Here is a 17,440-nt window from a genome sequence, read left to right as displayed (position 1 = left end):
ATATTTCTATTTGAAAGCTATTAAATATGTAATGAAATCCTTCATTACATATCTAGGACTGAGAGAATTAGAGTCCATTTTTTTCGCCTTATGTTTTGGTCAAAAATACTAAAAAACTGACTTTTCAAAGGGGTTTGAATTTAATATAATTATTTTTGTTTTTCTTGTTTTGGATTGGGCTGAATGATAGGGCATTGAAAGTTATTTCCCAATCCAACATTTTTCTTTTGGGCCTGATTTAAAGCTACAATCTTGCCCATTCATGTGATCTTTGGAGACAGTGTTCCATGTTATGGCATTGAAAAATTTTAGCCAATGTTTTATTGTTTAGCCAAAAAACTTACTGATAAGTCCCATGTACTAAGTTCAAAACCCAACTAATCCCAAAACAAAATACTTGCACCAATTAATCCAATACATTTTTAATTGTTACCAAAAAATCCTTTTTTTTTTTTTTAATTTACAGACACTGTTCACATCTTACTACCGTCGGACTTCCATCAAACGGTCGCCGGAGACTCGTCGGAATGTTCAACATCGCCGGAGACTCGTCGGAATGTTTAAAACATGTTATGAAACTGTAAAATTTTATAGTTCTAAAAAATGTTATAAAACTGTAAAATTTTACAGTTTTAAACCATGATTCATTCCAGCACCAAAAAAAAAAATTGAAACTGCAAAATTTTACAGTTTTCACCGCCTGTAACTAAAACTCGAAAATTATTTGTTCAGAATTCGAAAATTTTCTCATTACAAATCTGTGTGATATCTGTACAAATTTGAGTCATTACAGATCTGTTTCAATGATATTATAGATCTATTTCATCATCAACAACAACAACCATAGATCAACAACTATCCCAAAAAAAATCTGTAAATAGAGAGAGAAAGAGAGAGAAATTGACAAAGATATATACACAAATCTGTTCAATCTAAGCACAGATCTGAGGATGAGCGTCTTCTTGTTCTTGTTCTTCATCGTCTTCTTGTTCTTGTTCTTCATCGCCTTCTTGTTTGACTTTAGGACTGAGATTAGGGTTAGAGGAGGAGGCGTAAAGAGGGAAGCAAAAAGCAGAGAGAGAGGGGAAAGGACTTTTGGGTGTACTCAAAAAGTTATGGGATTAAATGGTATCCACATGTTCCACATGGGACCTATGGGTAATTTCCCCAAAATGAATAAACACAACTGTAACAAAGATTCATATGCCCAATCTCTAATTTTCTTCTTCTTCTTTTTTAAAAGTTCTCATCTCAACTCAAGTTTGGAGATTTTAGAAATTGTTTTGGATTAGCCAGCTTGTTTCTCTATTCTGCATACCTAAACTAACCAAAAATTTAACCAAAAGTATTAAAAATTTATGAAAAACTTTCCCACATCTCTCTCCAAGTAGAAAAATAAATTCTAAGTCTGTGAAAATTTAAGGCTAACTTTGGATGACCCAAATATTGAGGGGAATATCAATTAGCTTATTTGGTTTTGGTTTTCAGAAAATAATATTCAAAAAAATTTACTTTTTATTTTTCTTGTTTTTTTGTTTTCAATAATTTTTTTTAATATTTTAAGAATTTTTTAAAATTTTTTTAGACATACCTAACATAAATACACTTAAAAAGTATAATATTTGTGTAAAAAATCTTTAAAAATATCACTAAATACAAAAAATACAAAAATTCAATACATTTTTCATATTTTTCTGTATTTATTAATTTTTTCAAATATTTTTTCACAAATATACATCTAAGTAAGGTGCATCTAAAAAAGTAAAAAAATTACATAAAATTTTAAAAATATTCACTAAAAATAAAAAAAATACAAAAAACAAAAACTCAATTTCCAAAAAATTGAATTAAAAAAACTGAAATAAAATACACTGAATACGATTTTGGATACTTACGATTCCACCATTTTAGATGAAGATAAATAAGAAAGTGATTTTTTATTTTTCAATCCAGTCGGAATAACCTTCATTCACGGTACTCTCAAATTCCTGCTTGATCCGAGAAATAAAATGTGAAAGGCGAAAGATTTTTTTTTTGGGGTGTTTATGTACATATTTTTTATGGGTAAAGATCCTTGAATTATACAATTATGTGAATAAATTATATATATATATTTTTTGGGAGTGTTATACGTACATATTTTTATGTACCATTAATACAATTACGTGAATTATCCAATTATATGTTTTATGTACATATTTTTGGGGGTGTTATATGTACTTATTTTTTATGGGTAAAGATCCTTAAATTATACAATTATGTGAATAAAATTTAAAAAATGTTTATATTATAGGGAATGAGATTTTGAAGAATGAAATATCCACTATTCTTTACATCCAAACACAATGTAAAAGACTTTTCACCCCTTGGGCATCATGTAGATGGTTAGGAGGGGATCCTCAAGTTGCAGTTAACATAGCACTTGGTATAGGCTTGATTTTTCCTTACTGCGCAAGTCTTGACTCAATCTTGACTCAATTTGAACTTGTGTTGAGAGGTTAGTGCCACCTGCTAAGTTATAGTCTCTCGTCCGAAATGAACAATAGGACACCTTAATGATCTCGAAACAGGCGTTGCCTTGAATCTACGAGTAGATGTAAGGATTTTCCTGTAACAAAAAAAAAAAAGAGAAAAAAAAAAGAAAACTAGTCCAACTCCAAAGTGCACAATGAAATGAAATAATTCAAGAAGGGCCTTTTAAACGGAATAGTAGTTCTAGAGTATCATGTAGATAGATATGTATATATCGTTTAAATCCAAGAGATTACTAGAACTGATCTTGTCTTCAACCCAATTGACTATAGTGATCAAGTTTTTTTTTTTTGTGTGTGTGGACAAATATAGGATATCAGTGGACTAATAAGTTAAATAATAATAAAATGACTATAATCATCCTAAACCTCTAACATTCTTATTGCCCTAAAAGACAATTATATGAATTGCTCTGTCCAATCAACTCTACTTCTCCCAATTGAAAAAATTTTGAGTGCTAGTAGTAACCATGTGGTGATGCCACACCAATCACAAATACCTAGCTTCTCATGTTTTCTTTTAAACACTAATGTGTAAATGTTATTGAGCCCATTATTTAAGCCAATCAGATAATGAGAGGGTAATTATGTGACACTTATCACCTCTTAACATGCACAAAACATTTCACTTATATCATAACTACTACCATTATTAGTTTGGGAACGCTATCCTCATTGGAAAATTTTGGTGATAATTAGGGGTGGGCAAGCATCTACCGGATTCGTCAAAATCGAATGGCTCGAATCAATTCGTCATAGAATGAACAGTTTCAATGATCTAAGTGAATGGATGAAAATGCATTTTTCTCAATCCGCCTAAGTTTAAAAGGATGACGGGTGGGAGGCTATTCGACCCAACCCAATTTGCCAACACTCCTAAAAAAATGATTTTTTTTTTCTCTGTGTTCAAAACGAATATTTTATTTAGTAATTATATTTGCCATTCATGAATTACGAAAATTGAGCCTTATTTTTATTATAAAAAATGAACAATGAAAAAATTTGGACACAAAATAGTAAAGAATTATTGAAAATAGTTCAAAAAAACCCCAAAACAACAAAATCGAAATCGCAAAACCAATCCGCATCAACTCACCAACTTGCACTACCTGTTTAATCCAAAACCGTTAACTAAACAAACAAATGTGGATTAATTTTTTTCAATCTATCTGAATTCGAACGGATGGCAGATGAAATGCCACCCGATCCAACACGATCCGCGACTACACCCTAATAATATAGGCTCAATTTAGAACAGGCCAGTTTACTATTTGGGCCTCAGCCCAATGTGCAAGCCCTATCTTCAATGCCACCCATGGAAATCGTGAGACTTCTGTTTGCAATTCCTTACTTTCACTCCTTCGTCGATTCACACGATTGGTGTATTTGGATTTTGAATCATATCCATACAATTCAACCCATGATTCATCAACAACAGACCTCGAAAATCAAGCCAAGTTCAAGGCATATATCTACTACAAATGACCACCACACCTATGGCTTCTGCAATTTCTTCTCCCACATACCTCTGTTCTTCTTCTTCATCATCATCACAATCCATTAAAAGACACCCAACTTTCTGTGCTCTATCGATTTCTGTGAATTCATGCCCTAAAACCCAAAATATTCGTCTACCTAGTTGGGTTCCTCAACTGGGTCTCAGCCCCTTTTCGCCATGGAATGGTTTAAGGCGTCTGGGTATCTCAATCTCACAACGGCCTGTTAAAAAAGGTACTTTTTCCAGTTCTATCTCATCTGGGTTTGTGGTGTTACAGAGTATGTAATTGTGGGTTGGCATTGTTGTATATGTATTTTGTAGTTAAAACTTGGAAACTGCTTAGCGCTGTGTTTGGGTTTTGAATTTGGGAGGTGATTTGTGGAAAAAGAGAAGAGAGAAGGCAAATTTGACAAAAATTTGAAAATCTAGTGGGTGATTCAAATTTATTGTTTTGTGGGTTTAGGGTTTAGTGTGATGAGTATCTAATGTACAAATTTATTTTCTGATAACTTTTTTTTTGCTTTGTAGATTACTTTCTTCCTTTTTTTTTTCTTTTTTGCTGTTTAGATAATTTTTCGGGCTAGTATCATTGCTGATTTTTTTTAATGGTGGTGTCACAGAAAGGAAGAGGCAGCATAAAGGCAAGGTTGTGTATGCATCTTTATTTGGAGTTGGGGCTCCTGAAGCTCTGGTGATTGGAGTGGTGGCTTTGTTGGTTTTTGGTCCCAAAGGTCTTGCTGAGGTGATTAGTGTTTGGCTTCATACTTAGCTTTTTCAATATATCCAGAAAAATGCTTGCTCAATTCAAGATTATTTTGGGACATTACTGGGGCTGCTTATTTCTTGTTTCATATGCATATATATGTGCATTTTAGCACACATGTGATATTAATGAAATCATCGACCTCTGGAAGGTTTAGTGGTTTAGTGTTTATATCGCGCGCGGGGGGGGGGGGGGGGGGGGTTTGTATTAAAAAAGTGTTCGATATGGTTTCTACTGCTTAATTTTTGATTGCTGTTACCTGCTGTTTTTTTGTTCTTGTTGATTGGATATTGTTTGTGCTAATGCATTGATAATTAAAGAATATTGGGTTATGAAGCTTTGCTGCGATTTGGTTTATGGTTGCTGCTGTGTTTTTTGACATGGTTTCTGTTCTTCAGTACTACATTACTACTATTTGTTGCTTTGATCCTTGTTGATTTGCTTCTTATTGTTGTTGTTTTGATATTTTCTGTGTAGACTTTGATCATAGGTTGTGATGTGAATGAAGTTGATATATAGATGAAGGCCCCGTTTGGTAGAGTTGTGGGAAAGTGATTATAACTTATAGCCTAATAGCTTATAGCTTATAACTGTGAACATAAGCTGATTTTTGACTTATAAATTAAGCTTCTCCTCCCCACTCAAAAAATAAGTTGATTTTTGACTTACAAAAAGTTATAAGCTGTATTATTAAGTTGAACTAAACACATCAAAATAGCTTAAATTAAGATAAAAGCTGAAATAAGCTGAAAATAAGCCCTACCAAACAGGGCCGAAGAGCAGTTGTTTTGTTTTGTGAGTATATCTCACAGTGTTTCTTCTTTGATGAGATTGCCTTGGGAATGCCCCTTGTAATACTTGTATTGCGTACTCAAAATTCTATTCTTTTTATATTAGAATCTTATTCCAAAAAAAAGAAAAAAGAAAAAAAAAAGGAGATAATTTTAAAAAAAATAAAGAAAAAGAGAGTAACCATTGGTTAGGAGTTTAGATTTATATGATTCAATATACTTAGGTCGACAAAATTATCATTCTAACTGAAATTAGAGTGGTACTAGACATTTAAATTTAGCATGAAGGCAACAAAGGACTGAGATGAACAATGGGTTTTTAACTAAAGCATTTGAAGGGATATTCTCCCCCAGGTTTTTTTTTTTTTTTGGGATAACTCAGCATTTGCCCCATTGAACTGACGAATCTGGGAGACAAATTTCACTGTCCACTTGCAGGGGTCCTAATTCAAGCCAGGGCAAAGCCTCGTATGGACTGGCCCAAAGAAATTGTTTGCCGCTAGGAGGTTTTGAACCTGAGACCTTGAAAACCAAAAATATAGTTGATGTGTGGAATTTGTGTGATCAATGTGCATGGTCATTTACTATTCCTCCCTTGTAACTATATTGTGACCCCACCAACCATATGCATTTGGTGATCTTTAGAGCCATATTGTTGATAGAGTAACCAAATTACCTTCCCGAATCCCAATCTAACCTGCTTATTAGGGAAACAAACAGGTTTCAACTATGCTAAACACTGTCCCCTTCCCCAACCACACTTTTGGTTGAAAGGCAAAGATGTACTACAAAACAGGCTAGCCTTCCTACTTGTAATTCTTTCTGACATTTTTTTAAACCAATTTAGCGAAGTTACACTAAAAATTTTAGCATTAGCAACCTATGAATATATTTTTTCTTCTTTTGATAAGTGATGGGAACATTACCAATTTGGAATTTGTTAAGAGTGATTTGCTGTCAAAATAATGTAATACTCTTTTCAACATGTCAAATGCATCATAGTCTCCCAGGATTACCAAACCAAAGAATTAACCATGTAAGGTGGTGCAGCTTACTTAGGGTGCCTATTAGCAGTACTGGTAGAAAATTCAAGTAGAATGTCTAAGTTTTGATATTTCTTGATTCTTGAGAAATAAATCAGCAGCCTTTAAGAGAAACAGATTGTCACCTGCAGTGAGGACCATGGCGAAATGGGTAGAGTGCTAGTCTCCACAATTATTGATATTGACTTTCCTAAGACACTTGTTAATAACTTTTTTTTAATAGGGCTGATGACCAATCTTTTGATTGCTGTGATTTAACGTCAATTATAAGTGTCATATTTGTAAATAATGGTTATCATAAAATATTAATTTAAAGGTGGAAGAGCCTAAACTTTGCGCTCTCAGCTTTGTACAAGCAATGAAAGGAGAATGGTTATTTTCCACCTCCCAGTTCATGGGTTTGAATGTGGACAGCACATGGCATAGAAGATTGATATATGTGTGTATATATTTTTAATATTTTCTTTTATTTTTTTCCTATTCTTTTTAAATTACCTCCATGAAGCATCTCAATGAAGCTGTCTAATTTCAGGTTGCTCGGAATCTGGGGAAAACTTTGCGTGAATTTCAGCCTACAATTAAAGAGCTTCAGGTAGGTTTATGTGACTTCTTGCTTATATTGCTTTGTTTTTCTTCTTCTTGAAGAAAGTTTTAATGCTAGTGATGCTACCTTTCTTTTGTTCCCGTCATAGGAAGTTTCAAGGGAATTCAAGAGCACCCTTGAACGAGAGATTGGTCTTGATGAAATTCAAAATTCAAAGCAAACCACATACAGCCCCTCCAACACAACGAGCACTACCTCAACACCTTCATCAATTGCCATTTCTGAAGATTCTCAAACGGTGGTTGACCCTAGTAAGTGATATCTATTAGGATAACCAAATTATTTTATCTTCTAGTTATTCTAAAACAATGAGTCAAATGCATTGAATATGCTTGTGATTTTCCCTTTATCCAGTGTGCAGTTAATAATTTTTTACTTTTCACCAAACTCCTAATGTAGTGTTTGGTTCACTAAAATGAAAGTGGATTGGGATGGAATAGTTATTCCTTAGCCTCTTTATAGAATGACTATTCCCTTGCCAATGATGATTGATGAATCCATTTCCATGCATTTTTCTTAATTTTTTTAGTGAACTGAACATGAGAATGGAGATTCAGATGGAATGATCATTCTATTCTAGCTCATTCTAATGAACCAAATATAACATTAAGGATTCAAGGCGTCATGTGTGAAACATTATTTTGGAGAATGCTCCGAAGGACAAAGAGATGTTAGTGAGTAATGTAACAATCTACTTGGACAATTTGGGCAGCCTGTTGCATTCATGCTCTGATACTGTTGACAGTTGTTGCTAACATAACAAATACCATTGCATATTTAAACAATGGAAAATGCTAATGATCACCCAAAGTGTTCTCATTACTCTCGGCTGAGTGTGCAAAAAGTGCTTTGAAATGTGTAAAAATTGTTTAGAAATATGTGGAAGTGGCTAGGGACGTATAAAAAATGGAAAATGCCATATCTTGAGAAAGAGACCAAGGATATGTCATTTAATAATGAAACTTTGGGGCCACACCCGCTGGCTCTACCCAAGATTTGTCCAATCCATATGGAGGGGGTGTTTTGCGTTTGTCCCGAGATTAGTTAAGGTGCGCATAAGCTGGTCCGAACATTTGGTCATCAGAAAAAATAAAAATAACAAACAAATAGTGAAACTTTGGAAACTGATGTGTCATTTAATAATGAAACTTTGGAATCAGTTAAGGTTGTAAGATTTGGTAGTTTGTATAAAATATCTTGAGAAAGAGACCAAGGATGTGTAAAAATACCTTCAGATCCTTTTTTGCAATTTTCTCACCTTAATGACTGCTCGGTAAACAATTATGACACAAATACACAATCAGCTCCTCTTAATCTCTCAATCATTGTTTCTGTGTTGCTGGCTCAGACTTCATATTTTATTAGTCAAACTGCTTGATTTTTTTTTGAAGTTCTGAAATATACATACTTAGTTCTTTAATTCATGCATACAGCAGGGTGTAGAAATGAAAAAGTTGGAACTACAAATAGCCGTTTGGGACCGACATTTTCATTGTTGGTATTGCCATATGAGCATTTCTCAGCTATACATTTGCCTCCTTTTTCACCAGTTAGGTCTTTTGTTTGGAATTTGTAGTTGCCTAGTATGACAACAAGTAGTCTCTTGCTGAGTTATTGTTTTTTCAATTTAATTAGAACATGGTTGTCTCATTCGGTGTATAATTGTATCAAGAAAGACTAATCCTTGCTCCTTATCACTATTGGGTATGTGCTTGTGTGTGCTGCTTTTTCCCTAATTTCTTTGTTAAGTAAAAAATAATTTTTTTGCAAGTTTCCATTGTAGTCAGAGGTGGGTCAACCATTAGGCCGTTTAGATTGTCGCACAAGGCCCAAAAGAATTTTTTTAAAAAATTCTTGTCATTGAAAGTCCCAACTTTTTAAAGGCTTAGGCCTCGTTTGGAAACAGACTATTTTAGTAATTTTTTTTGTTTTTTACAAAAAGATATGCAGAAAAGTAAAGAGAGTGATGTGATAACTTATAGTGACTTTTTGACTTTTTGTATAGTTGACAAACTTGGGCTTAGTTTGATAAGGTCTCATTTGATGTTTAGTTTGAGGTCTCTAAAAACTTTGGGCCGCTGCTAGTTGTAGTTACTTAGCTTTTGTATTTTGAAAACCATTGGGAATAATTTTATGTTAATTAACAGTAAGTGTTGGAAATTCTTATAAATTGCAGATGGTGCTTCATCTCCAAGCAGGGCATACTCCAGTGATGAATACTTGAAGATAACAGAAGAGCAGCTGAAAGCATCTGCTGCCCAACAACAGACAGAGACACCCCCTCTCGGAAAAAGCCAGGTCGAGGTCGAACCACAAACTCGGCCACAAGGTTTGTAATCTCTCTCTCTCTCTCTCTATATATATATATATATATGTACACATATATATATACTCATTTAAGAACCAATAACAGATGCTGTTCAAGAAGCGGCTTCCACGATTCCTCCCCGACAGATGCCTGAAAGCAAGACATGATTCCTCCCCGACAGATGCCTGAAAGCAAGACATGAAGCTTCCTGCAAGGAAAGAAGACTTCCTCCAATTTTTCTATTCAATTATCGGCAACCCTAGATAGTCCTCAAATGTTTGTTTATTAGACAACAATGAAGAAATTCAGGGCAAATTCTTAGCCCATTGTAGAATATGATTTTGTATACTAGCAACCATTGCAAGAGAGTTTGTGTTGAATTTTCTGGGCCCTTGAATATATTTTAAATCAATAGGCGCATTATATATATGTACTTTTGCTTAAATTTTTGAAGTAAAATGTTGTTCACATAACAAAAAGATTGTCCCCTTAATTTCAAATGTTCATTGTGGCCAACAAAAGTTGAACTAAAAATCCTACAATAAAGGTTTTTAAAACTTGTAAAGGAACATTGATTCCATCTATATGATATAGAGAGGGAGGGAAACAAAAATATTAAGTGATATTATTTCACACTAAATGTTGAGAGCTCTATGAGATTCATCATCTATGTCATCAATGTTGGTTATTATTTTGAAAATATCAATGTCATATCATTTTGGTAAAATTTTTCATTTTCTGAATAAAATTTCTGGTTGTGGGGTGATTGGGAAGGATTGTTTTTGGTTTTTTGATTTTTTTTCACTAAAAGACAAATTGGTTACAAAATTAAAAAAAACAAATCTAAACAAAAGATCACATCAAATTCCATAATCATTTCATTTTTTTTCTCACAAACATCACATCAAATCACAAAAAAATCTAATTATTTTTTCAAATATAATTTTTTTTTCTCTAATAATATCCTACAATTAAAAAAATTTACGAAAAAAACTCACTTTCCAAACACCAAAATGTTACAAAATTTTAAAGAAAACAACTCCATGAATCAAACATCATTTGCATATATAAATCCCAGAAACAAACATCAAATTTCCAAATCATCAATCTACTTTATATCATATTTAAAATAGACAACACAGGCATTTTAAATAATAACAAAAATAAAAATAAGATAGTCAACTTTCCTAATAAATAACATAGAATTAGATTCAAAATATATATGAATGGATAATTTTTATTTTTAAATTTAGTAAAATTTTGTCCATTCATTTATATTATGTATCTGATTTTGTGAAGGATTAGGAAGTGAAAGTATATTTCGAACCATGTCTAGGCCTCCATGAGAAACTCCTTGTCGTTCTCCAACCTCTCCATAGCGGTAGCCTCCAGAGTGATCTCCAAATCAATGCTTCGACCACCAGTTTTCCCCTGATACAGATACACCATCCCATCAAATCGGTTGTTCGACCCACTCCTGACGCTCTCTGGTGTCCCAAATCCAAAATCTACGTTGTAAACCTTAAACCTGGGTGAACTTCCCACCGCCACACAGTTGGTTCCTGCGTCTTTGAACGCAAATATCTTCGGATCTCTCTCCCACTCACTGTTTCGCTCATCGATCGCATTCGAATTGTGCATTTCAATCGCTTTTTGAATTGTTGTCGCCCCAAACTCCGGCGGCTTCGCCAACAACAATCCCGCCGCCGTGCCGGAGAATATCGCCTGAATTAAGTTCCCGAAGTAGCTCTCCGGCATCGGCGGCTCAACCCTTTTCCGACAATCGGCGAAGACTGTAAACACGGTGATGTCAGTAGGGTTGAGCTGTCGGGAACGTGTGACGGCTCGCCACACGTGTGTCGAAAGGGATTGGAATGTGGTGAATGGTTTTGAACCGTCTGATTTGTCGGAGTTGAGCTTTGATTTGATCTGATCGATCGTTGACTCGGAGAATTTGAAGACTTTTTCGCGGAGTGGTGGGCCAGGGTTGGCGACATCAACGTTGGACGATGATTCGGGGGCATCGGATGGTTGGGAGAGGTTGATCTTCACACGCGTGTTGCGGGATTTGGTGCGGTCGAGGAATGGTGGTACCGAGATGTGGGACCCGCAGCAGATCTCGCCCCATGACGTCATGAAGTGCCACGTGGAGGTCCCATCGAGGATAGCGTGGTTGAATGCACATCCCATGGCTAGTCCGTCTTTCAGTTTCGTAATCTACGGCGGCAATTAGATCATACCATTAGTGGGGCCCAACAATTAATAAATATATTAACAACAATGATTCATCCCACTAATGCATTAAAAAAGTTAAAAAAAAAAAAAATACAACTCCAAGACCAAAACATCACATCATTCATGGCGGGACCCACTGCCACCTAATTAGTAGGAGCACTAATTAGTGCTCCCAAGCATTTTTCATATATTAATTGAAAAATCATGTGATGTGAGTCAATGTTAGGTGGTTTTTGACAAAATTAAAAATTAAAAATTAAAAATTAAAAATTAAAAATTAAAAATTAAAAATTAAATGTTAAATTTTTTAAATTAAAAAATTATTTGATAAAAATTTAAGTGTTGAATTAAAAATAAATTTTTTGTTAGGTATAAAATTAAATTTGAAATTTATTATTTTTAAATGGACAAATTACACAAATAGTTTCTATAATTTGGGACTTGTGTCACTTTGGTCGCTGACTTTTCAATTGTGACATATTTGATCTTGAATTTTGAATCTTGTTCTAAATAAGGACAATTGAAGATATTACTAGATTTTTTAAGAGTAAAATTGTCAATTTGATAAAATATAAACTAATTTGACAAAAATAAATGTCAAACAAATATTTTTTAATTTTTAAAAATTATTTCTACCCACTAAAAATAAAATTATGTAAAATAGATAAATCTTTTAGACATTTATTTATTTTTTTATCAAATTAATTTTTATTATGTGTTAGGATGTTATTTATTTTTTTATCAAATTAATTTTTATTATGTGTTAGGATGATGATCATGCAAAATTAATTTTAAAAAAATTAGTCATGTAATTTTTATTAATTTTACATAATTTTATCATTGGTGGATAAAAATAATTTTTATAAAATTAAAAATATTTTTTTGACATTTATTTTTGTCAAATTAGTTTATATTTTATCAAATTGACGATTTTACCCTTAAAAAATCTAACGATATTTTTAATTATCCTTATTTGGAACAAGATTCAAAATTCAGGATCAGATGTGTCACAATTGAAAAGTCAAAGAGCAAAGTGACACAAACCCCAAATTATAGGAACTATTTGTGTAATTAACCCTTTTTAAATTATATATTTCAATTTTTTATCATGATGGTGGTGGTGATGATGTGATAGTGATGATAGTTGTAATGGTAGTGATGGTAGTGGTAGTTATAATAAAATGATAAAAGTGTTTATGACAACAATAATAATAGTGATGAATGCGGTAGTAGCGATGGTGGTGACATGATGGTGGTGGTGTGAAGACAGGGACATGGTGGTGGTAATAATAATAATAGTGATAATGATGATTTTATAATAACATATATCGATATTTACATTAGTTTTTATAAATTCAATAAGAATTAAATAAATTTTATATGAGTTAATTTTTTTTTTAAAATTTTAACTTATATTTTAAGAATTACTTAAATTTTAAATAATATCTATTATAATTATTTAACGAATTTAATATATTCAATTTTAAATACCGAATCAGATTACCAAACATCCCCTTACATATAGCATTGTATATATAACATTATATGATTTTTTTAAATAAAATACAAATTTGGGTCTACATGTAAGATAGGAATGCTTTTAAAAGCTAAAAATTAGGTGGATTAGAATTTAGAACCATCAAAGCATGATTCTTCTGTGGGGCCCACTCAGCTTCCATGACCATGAGAAGGTAATCTTAATTATTTATTTTATAAAATTTAACCGTTTATGTAAAAATAGATAAATAAAATAAGAGGACATTAATAATTACAAAATCAGATCATTTTTTTTTTCCAAGGAATTGAGAGGTGTATTATTAAAATCATACTTGTCAACTAAATTTTTAAAAATAAATGTGATTGATCATATAATTATTGATATCTGATCAATCTAATTTTTTATATATAAATAAATAGTTCAAATCATTTGTCAATCCTGCTTTTATTATGGTCTTGTGGTTGTGAATATGATCTTCATTAATGGTTTGGGATGTAGGTTGATTTTTTGATTTTTGGATTATTTTAGCCTCGGCTTGAAAAATCTCGTTTAGGATAGACTTTTTAGTATTTTGAAAGAAAAAAATGAAATAATTATGAATTGAATATGATATTTTATCCTATTTACACTCTCCGTCCCCAATCTCTGAAGGTATAAAATTTCTCGTCCCCGATCCTGAGTGGGGAACCCATCACCCCCCTCCCTTGCCTCCTAATGGGGATCGGGTTTTTCCGACCCTAAAAAATCCCCGACATTTTTTTTTTGAATTTTGCATATCCCATTTTATTTTTATTTTTATTTTTTCAGGCAAATAAAAATAACATATATAAAAGTATAATCCAACAATATTTAAACATAAATATCCAAACAACAACAACATGACAAATAAGACACAAAACAACACCCACACCACAAAAAAGAAAAAAAATCCAAACAACACCGGTTTTTTGGTTTAAAACAAAACATTTTCGAATACGGGGACGGGCCGGGTTGGAAAACCTATCACCATCCCGGCCCGAAAATTGTTAGGGATTCATTTTCGAATACTTTCTTAGACCCGTTAAGAGTATTTTTCGAAAAAAAATTATTGTAATCGGGGTCGGGGGCGGATCGCTATCGTGTCGGGTTCAAATTATTAACCCTAACTAAAATACCCTATTTTATTCTATATAATTATTTTAACCCAAACTAATATACCAAATGGGGTCATTGTGAACTGTGGTCTTGTTTCATGGACTAGCGGTGATAGCTCCATAATCTATATATTCTATGTGGAAATTGAGATGATGTTTTTTTATATATGAACAATATTATATAAATTAATATATGTTATTTAAAAAAATTATTTACTAACATGACAATTAAATTTTAAATATTATAATAAATATTACATCAATTAATAAAATTTATTTATTTATATAATATTACTCGTTATAACTTGCCTTGTGGCATTTTCCAATTGAAAAAAAAAAAACTCAGATTATAGTAATCAAATATTTTAAAACAAAAATGTTTCATGCTCTCTTTTCTCCTACCCCCTTTGACCCCCTCTCTCTCTCTCTCATTGGTTATATTTTTTTTTTTTTTTCTGTTCTTCCAATTATCACCCGCAACATATCTGTAAGGATTGTAAGGATGATGAATGGAGAGGTCTCTATCATGGCTCATTTTAAAAACTGTGTTCAAAGAAAGGTTGTGGGGGCTAGCCATTGGACATTTATTATGCACTAGGTATGGGTAAAGTACAACAATGGATATTGATGAGACACCTCAATAAATAACTTTAAGGTCGGATTTGACATACACAAAATAATTTATTTTTTATTTTTTTTTATCACATTATTTTTTTATTTTTGTACACATCTTTTCGTAAAAAGATAAAAAATACATTTATTTAGGTGATTCTAAATAACCCTTAAATTATCAGAAGTGCCAGCAACCAGTACTTAACACCAAAAAAATAAAAATAAAAAAAATTCTTCTTTTCGTATATGTTTCTAAACTTAAAATTTAAATACAGCCTAAAAAGTGAAACAATGACTCATAGTTTATTTTTTATTTCTTTTGAAGTAATTCTATGGCATGTGTTTGATAATTATCTTATATATAAAATGGAGACTGTTTAACTGAAAATTAGTTGAGATGAAACCTCACAACCCATTGATAAAATTAAATAAATAAATATGGTCTTATCATACTGAAGTTTAATTATTTCGTATAAAAATTAACTTTTAATAAAATAAATAGTTTATTACTGTATTTCTTTAAGATACATGTTAAAAAAACTATTATATATATATATATATATAGAATGTATACTTTTTTTTAACATGTTAACTAATTTCATAAAATAATGACTAAATGGTTGTTTAGGATGATCTAAATAAGTATACTTTTTAAATTTTTTATGAAAATATATGTAAAAAAATAAAAAGATAATGTAATCTAAAAAAAATAAAAGATAAAAAATATACTTATATAGTTTATCCCAAACCAAGCCTAAATGTAAGTGTATATTTTCACAAAATGTGATCCAAATGTGTGAGATAAATGTAAATCTCTCACATATGTATCTCTTTTTATAAAAAAACTTCAATGTTTATATTACATCGCAAAATAATAGGCTAGGTAGGTGCTCAAAGCAAGAAAACATGTGAAAATTCACAATTTTTATACAAAACATTAAATTTTTTTCAACTCATAAAAAAATTAAAAAATGGCTAAAAAAATTCATTCTTAAACAAGACTTAAATTGAAGCCAATATTACCTGCACTGCCAAGAGTGGCTTGTGAAGCCCTTCCAAATTCAAGACACCATTGTAAGGCACCAACTCCTTCAACTTGCTAGTCCCCTCCTCCACCATTAGCTCCGCCGTCTCGATCTCCTCCGCCGTCGCCACCACCACATCCACCCCTTCCATATCATCATCATATTCCACCCTAAAAATACCATCCTCATCTTTCCCTAGCTTCCCACCCAATTGATAAAATTCTTCCAAAACTACCCCTAAGCCATCTTTCAATCTTCCCACTATCTCCTCAAAATCAACACCAACCCCCCCTTTGTAAATCAACAACTTTTGGTTATAGTAAAAGGCTAAATAAGGAAGATCAAATGTGACCAATTGACACTCTCTCCTTCCTATTGGTTTATTAGGCTTGACATGGGTTTTGCTAAGGACTTTCACTTTCATCATTTTCTCTTCCTCTTCCTTTGAGACATTTTCAATTGCCATTGTTGAGAGACTAAAGAGTTTCAAGGACGCTCTAATTCTACAGACTTGTTTGTTTGGTAAATGGGGTTGAGAGATATGAACTTATAGAACAATTCATTTGAGGCAGTTGGAGGTGCATTAATGGAGTTTCATGAGAGGCAGTTGTGAGCCCATTAATTGTGATCCTCTCTCCTTCTGTGGGTTTGGGTGGAAGTTGAGTAAAGGTGCTGTTGTCACTGTATTGAAAACCTTATAGCTACACTCAATTTTAAAAAATTTATTGTTGTTTTATCAATTTTTTTAAATAAAATAAAACTTTTGGTTGAGTTAAAATTTATGGGTTAATTACACTATCCTGAAATTTAGAAGGAAAAAAATATATATAGTGAATTTTTTTAATTTTATTTTAACATAATTACGCTAACTACTCTTAGTAAGATTAAAGAGACTGTGACTAATACAAATAATGTAAATACAAAAAAATAAATAACGTAAAATATACATTTCAGTATAAAAAATTTCATTTCATCCATATGACTAATGAATTTATGAAAAAAATGAAATTAAGTATTATGTGAATTAAAAATTTAAGAGAGCTTGATGAAATTGTGTTAGACTTGTGAAACTTATTGTTTAGCTGTTGTGAACCCATTAATTGCCTTCAATTTATTGTTTAAAAAAAAAAAAAATCTCCATTAAGATATGAATAAAAAAAGGGGGTCTTATACTTGGTTGGATCTTAAGACACAAGTTAAGAAGGTTTAAAAAAAGTATACATTTTTATTAAATGCATTGTTAAATAAAATGTATGAATATTTTAAATTTCTTAACATATACTCTAATGAAATACGTTAATAAATTCTATAAAAAACAGTACTAACGAGTGCTAAAAAATTACCCTAAAAGTAGGTGAAAAAAACTAAAAATGTGTTAATTTCAATAAAAATTGTATTA

The 17,440-nt window shown here is 31.9% G+C and overlaps 2 protein-coding genes and 1 long non-coding RNA gene across 4 annotated transcripts; 1 reads left to right on the top strand and 2 right to left on the bottom strand.

The window, feature by feature from the left end:
- Positions 1 to 3,800: 3,800 nt before the first annotated feature.
- Positions 3,801 to 9,965, top strand: HCF106 (Bacterial sec-independent translocation protein mttA/Hcf106). Of its 2 annotated transcripts, XM_028198092.2 has the most exons (7): positions 3,858 to 4,262; positions 4,650 to 4,771; positions 6,943 to 7,065; positions 7,159 to 7,218; positions 7,319 to 7,481; positions 9,407 to 9,559; positions 9,644 to 9,965. In XM_028198092.2, the coding sequence occupies exons 1-7, from the start codon at positions 4,013 to 4,015 to the stop codon at positions 9,703 to 9,705; spliced, it is 933 nt and encodes a 310-aa protein (XP_028053893.2). In that variant the 5' UTR covers positions 3,858 to 4,012; the 3' UTR covers positions 9,706 to 9,965. The 2 variants fall into 2 exon arrangements, with proteins under 2 accessions (XP_028053894.2, XP_028053893.2); XM_028198093.2 differs by lacking the exon at positions 6,943 to 7,065 and having other exon boundaries at positions 3,801 to 4,262.
- Positions 9,574 to 9,846, bottom strand: LOC145796849 (uncharacterized). Its single transcript, XR_014337452.1, has 2 exons — positions 9,724 to 9,846; positions 9,574 to 9,688 (listed from the first exon to the last, which is right to left on the bottom strand). It is a non-coding gene; the product is annotated as an uncharacterized LOC145796849 (long non-coding RNA).
- A 617-nt stretch (positions 9,966 to 10,582) lies between the features above and the next one.
- Positions 10,583 to 16,575, bottom strand: LOC114258193 (BAHD acyltransferase DCR). The gene is made up of 2 exons (XM_028198091.2): positions 16,040 to 16,575; positions 10,583 to 11,755 (listed from the first exon to the last, which is right to left on the bottom strand). Exons 1-2 carry the CDS (start codon positions 16,505 to 16,507, stop codon positions 10,871 to 10,873), a joined length of 1,353 nt encoding a protein of 450 aa, XP_028053892.1. The 5' UTR covers positions 16,508 to 16,575; the 3' UTR covers positions 10,583 to 10,870.
- Positions 16,576 to 17,440: the final 865 nt, after the last annotated feature.

This window comes from Camellia sinensis, chromosome 8 (genome assembly GCF_055761805.1).
Source record: "Camellia sinensis isolate YWXY chromosome 8, ASM5576180v1, whole genome shotgun sequence".
Lineage (NCBI taxonomy): Eukaryota > Viridiplantae > Streptophyta > Magnoliopsida > Ericales > Theaceae > Camellia > Camellia sinensis.
The sequence above is the reverse complement of the archived record's forward strand: the minus strand, read 5'-3'. Positions and strand labels throughout refer to the sequence as shown.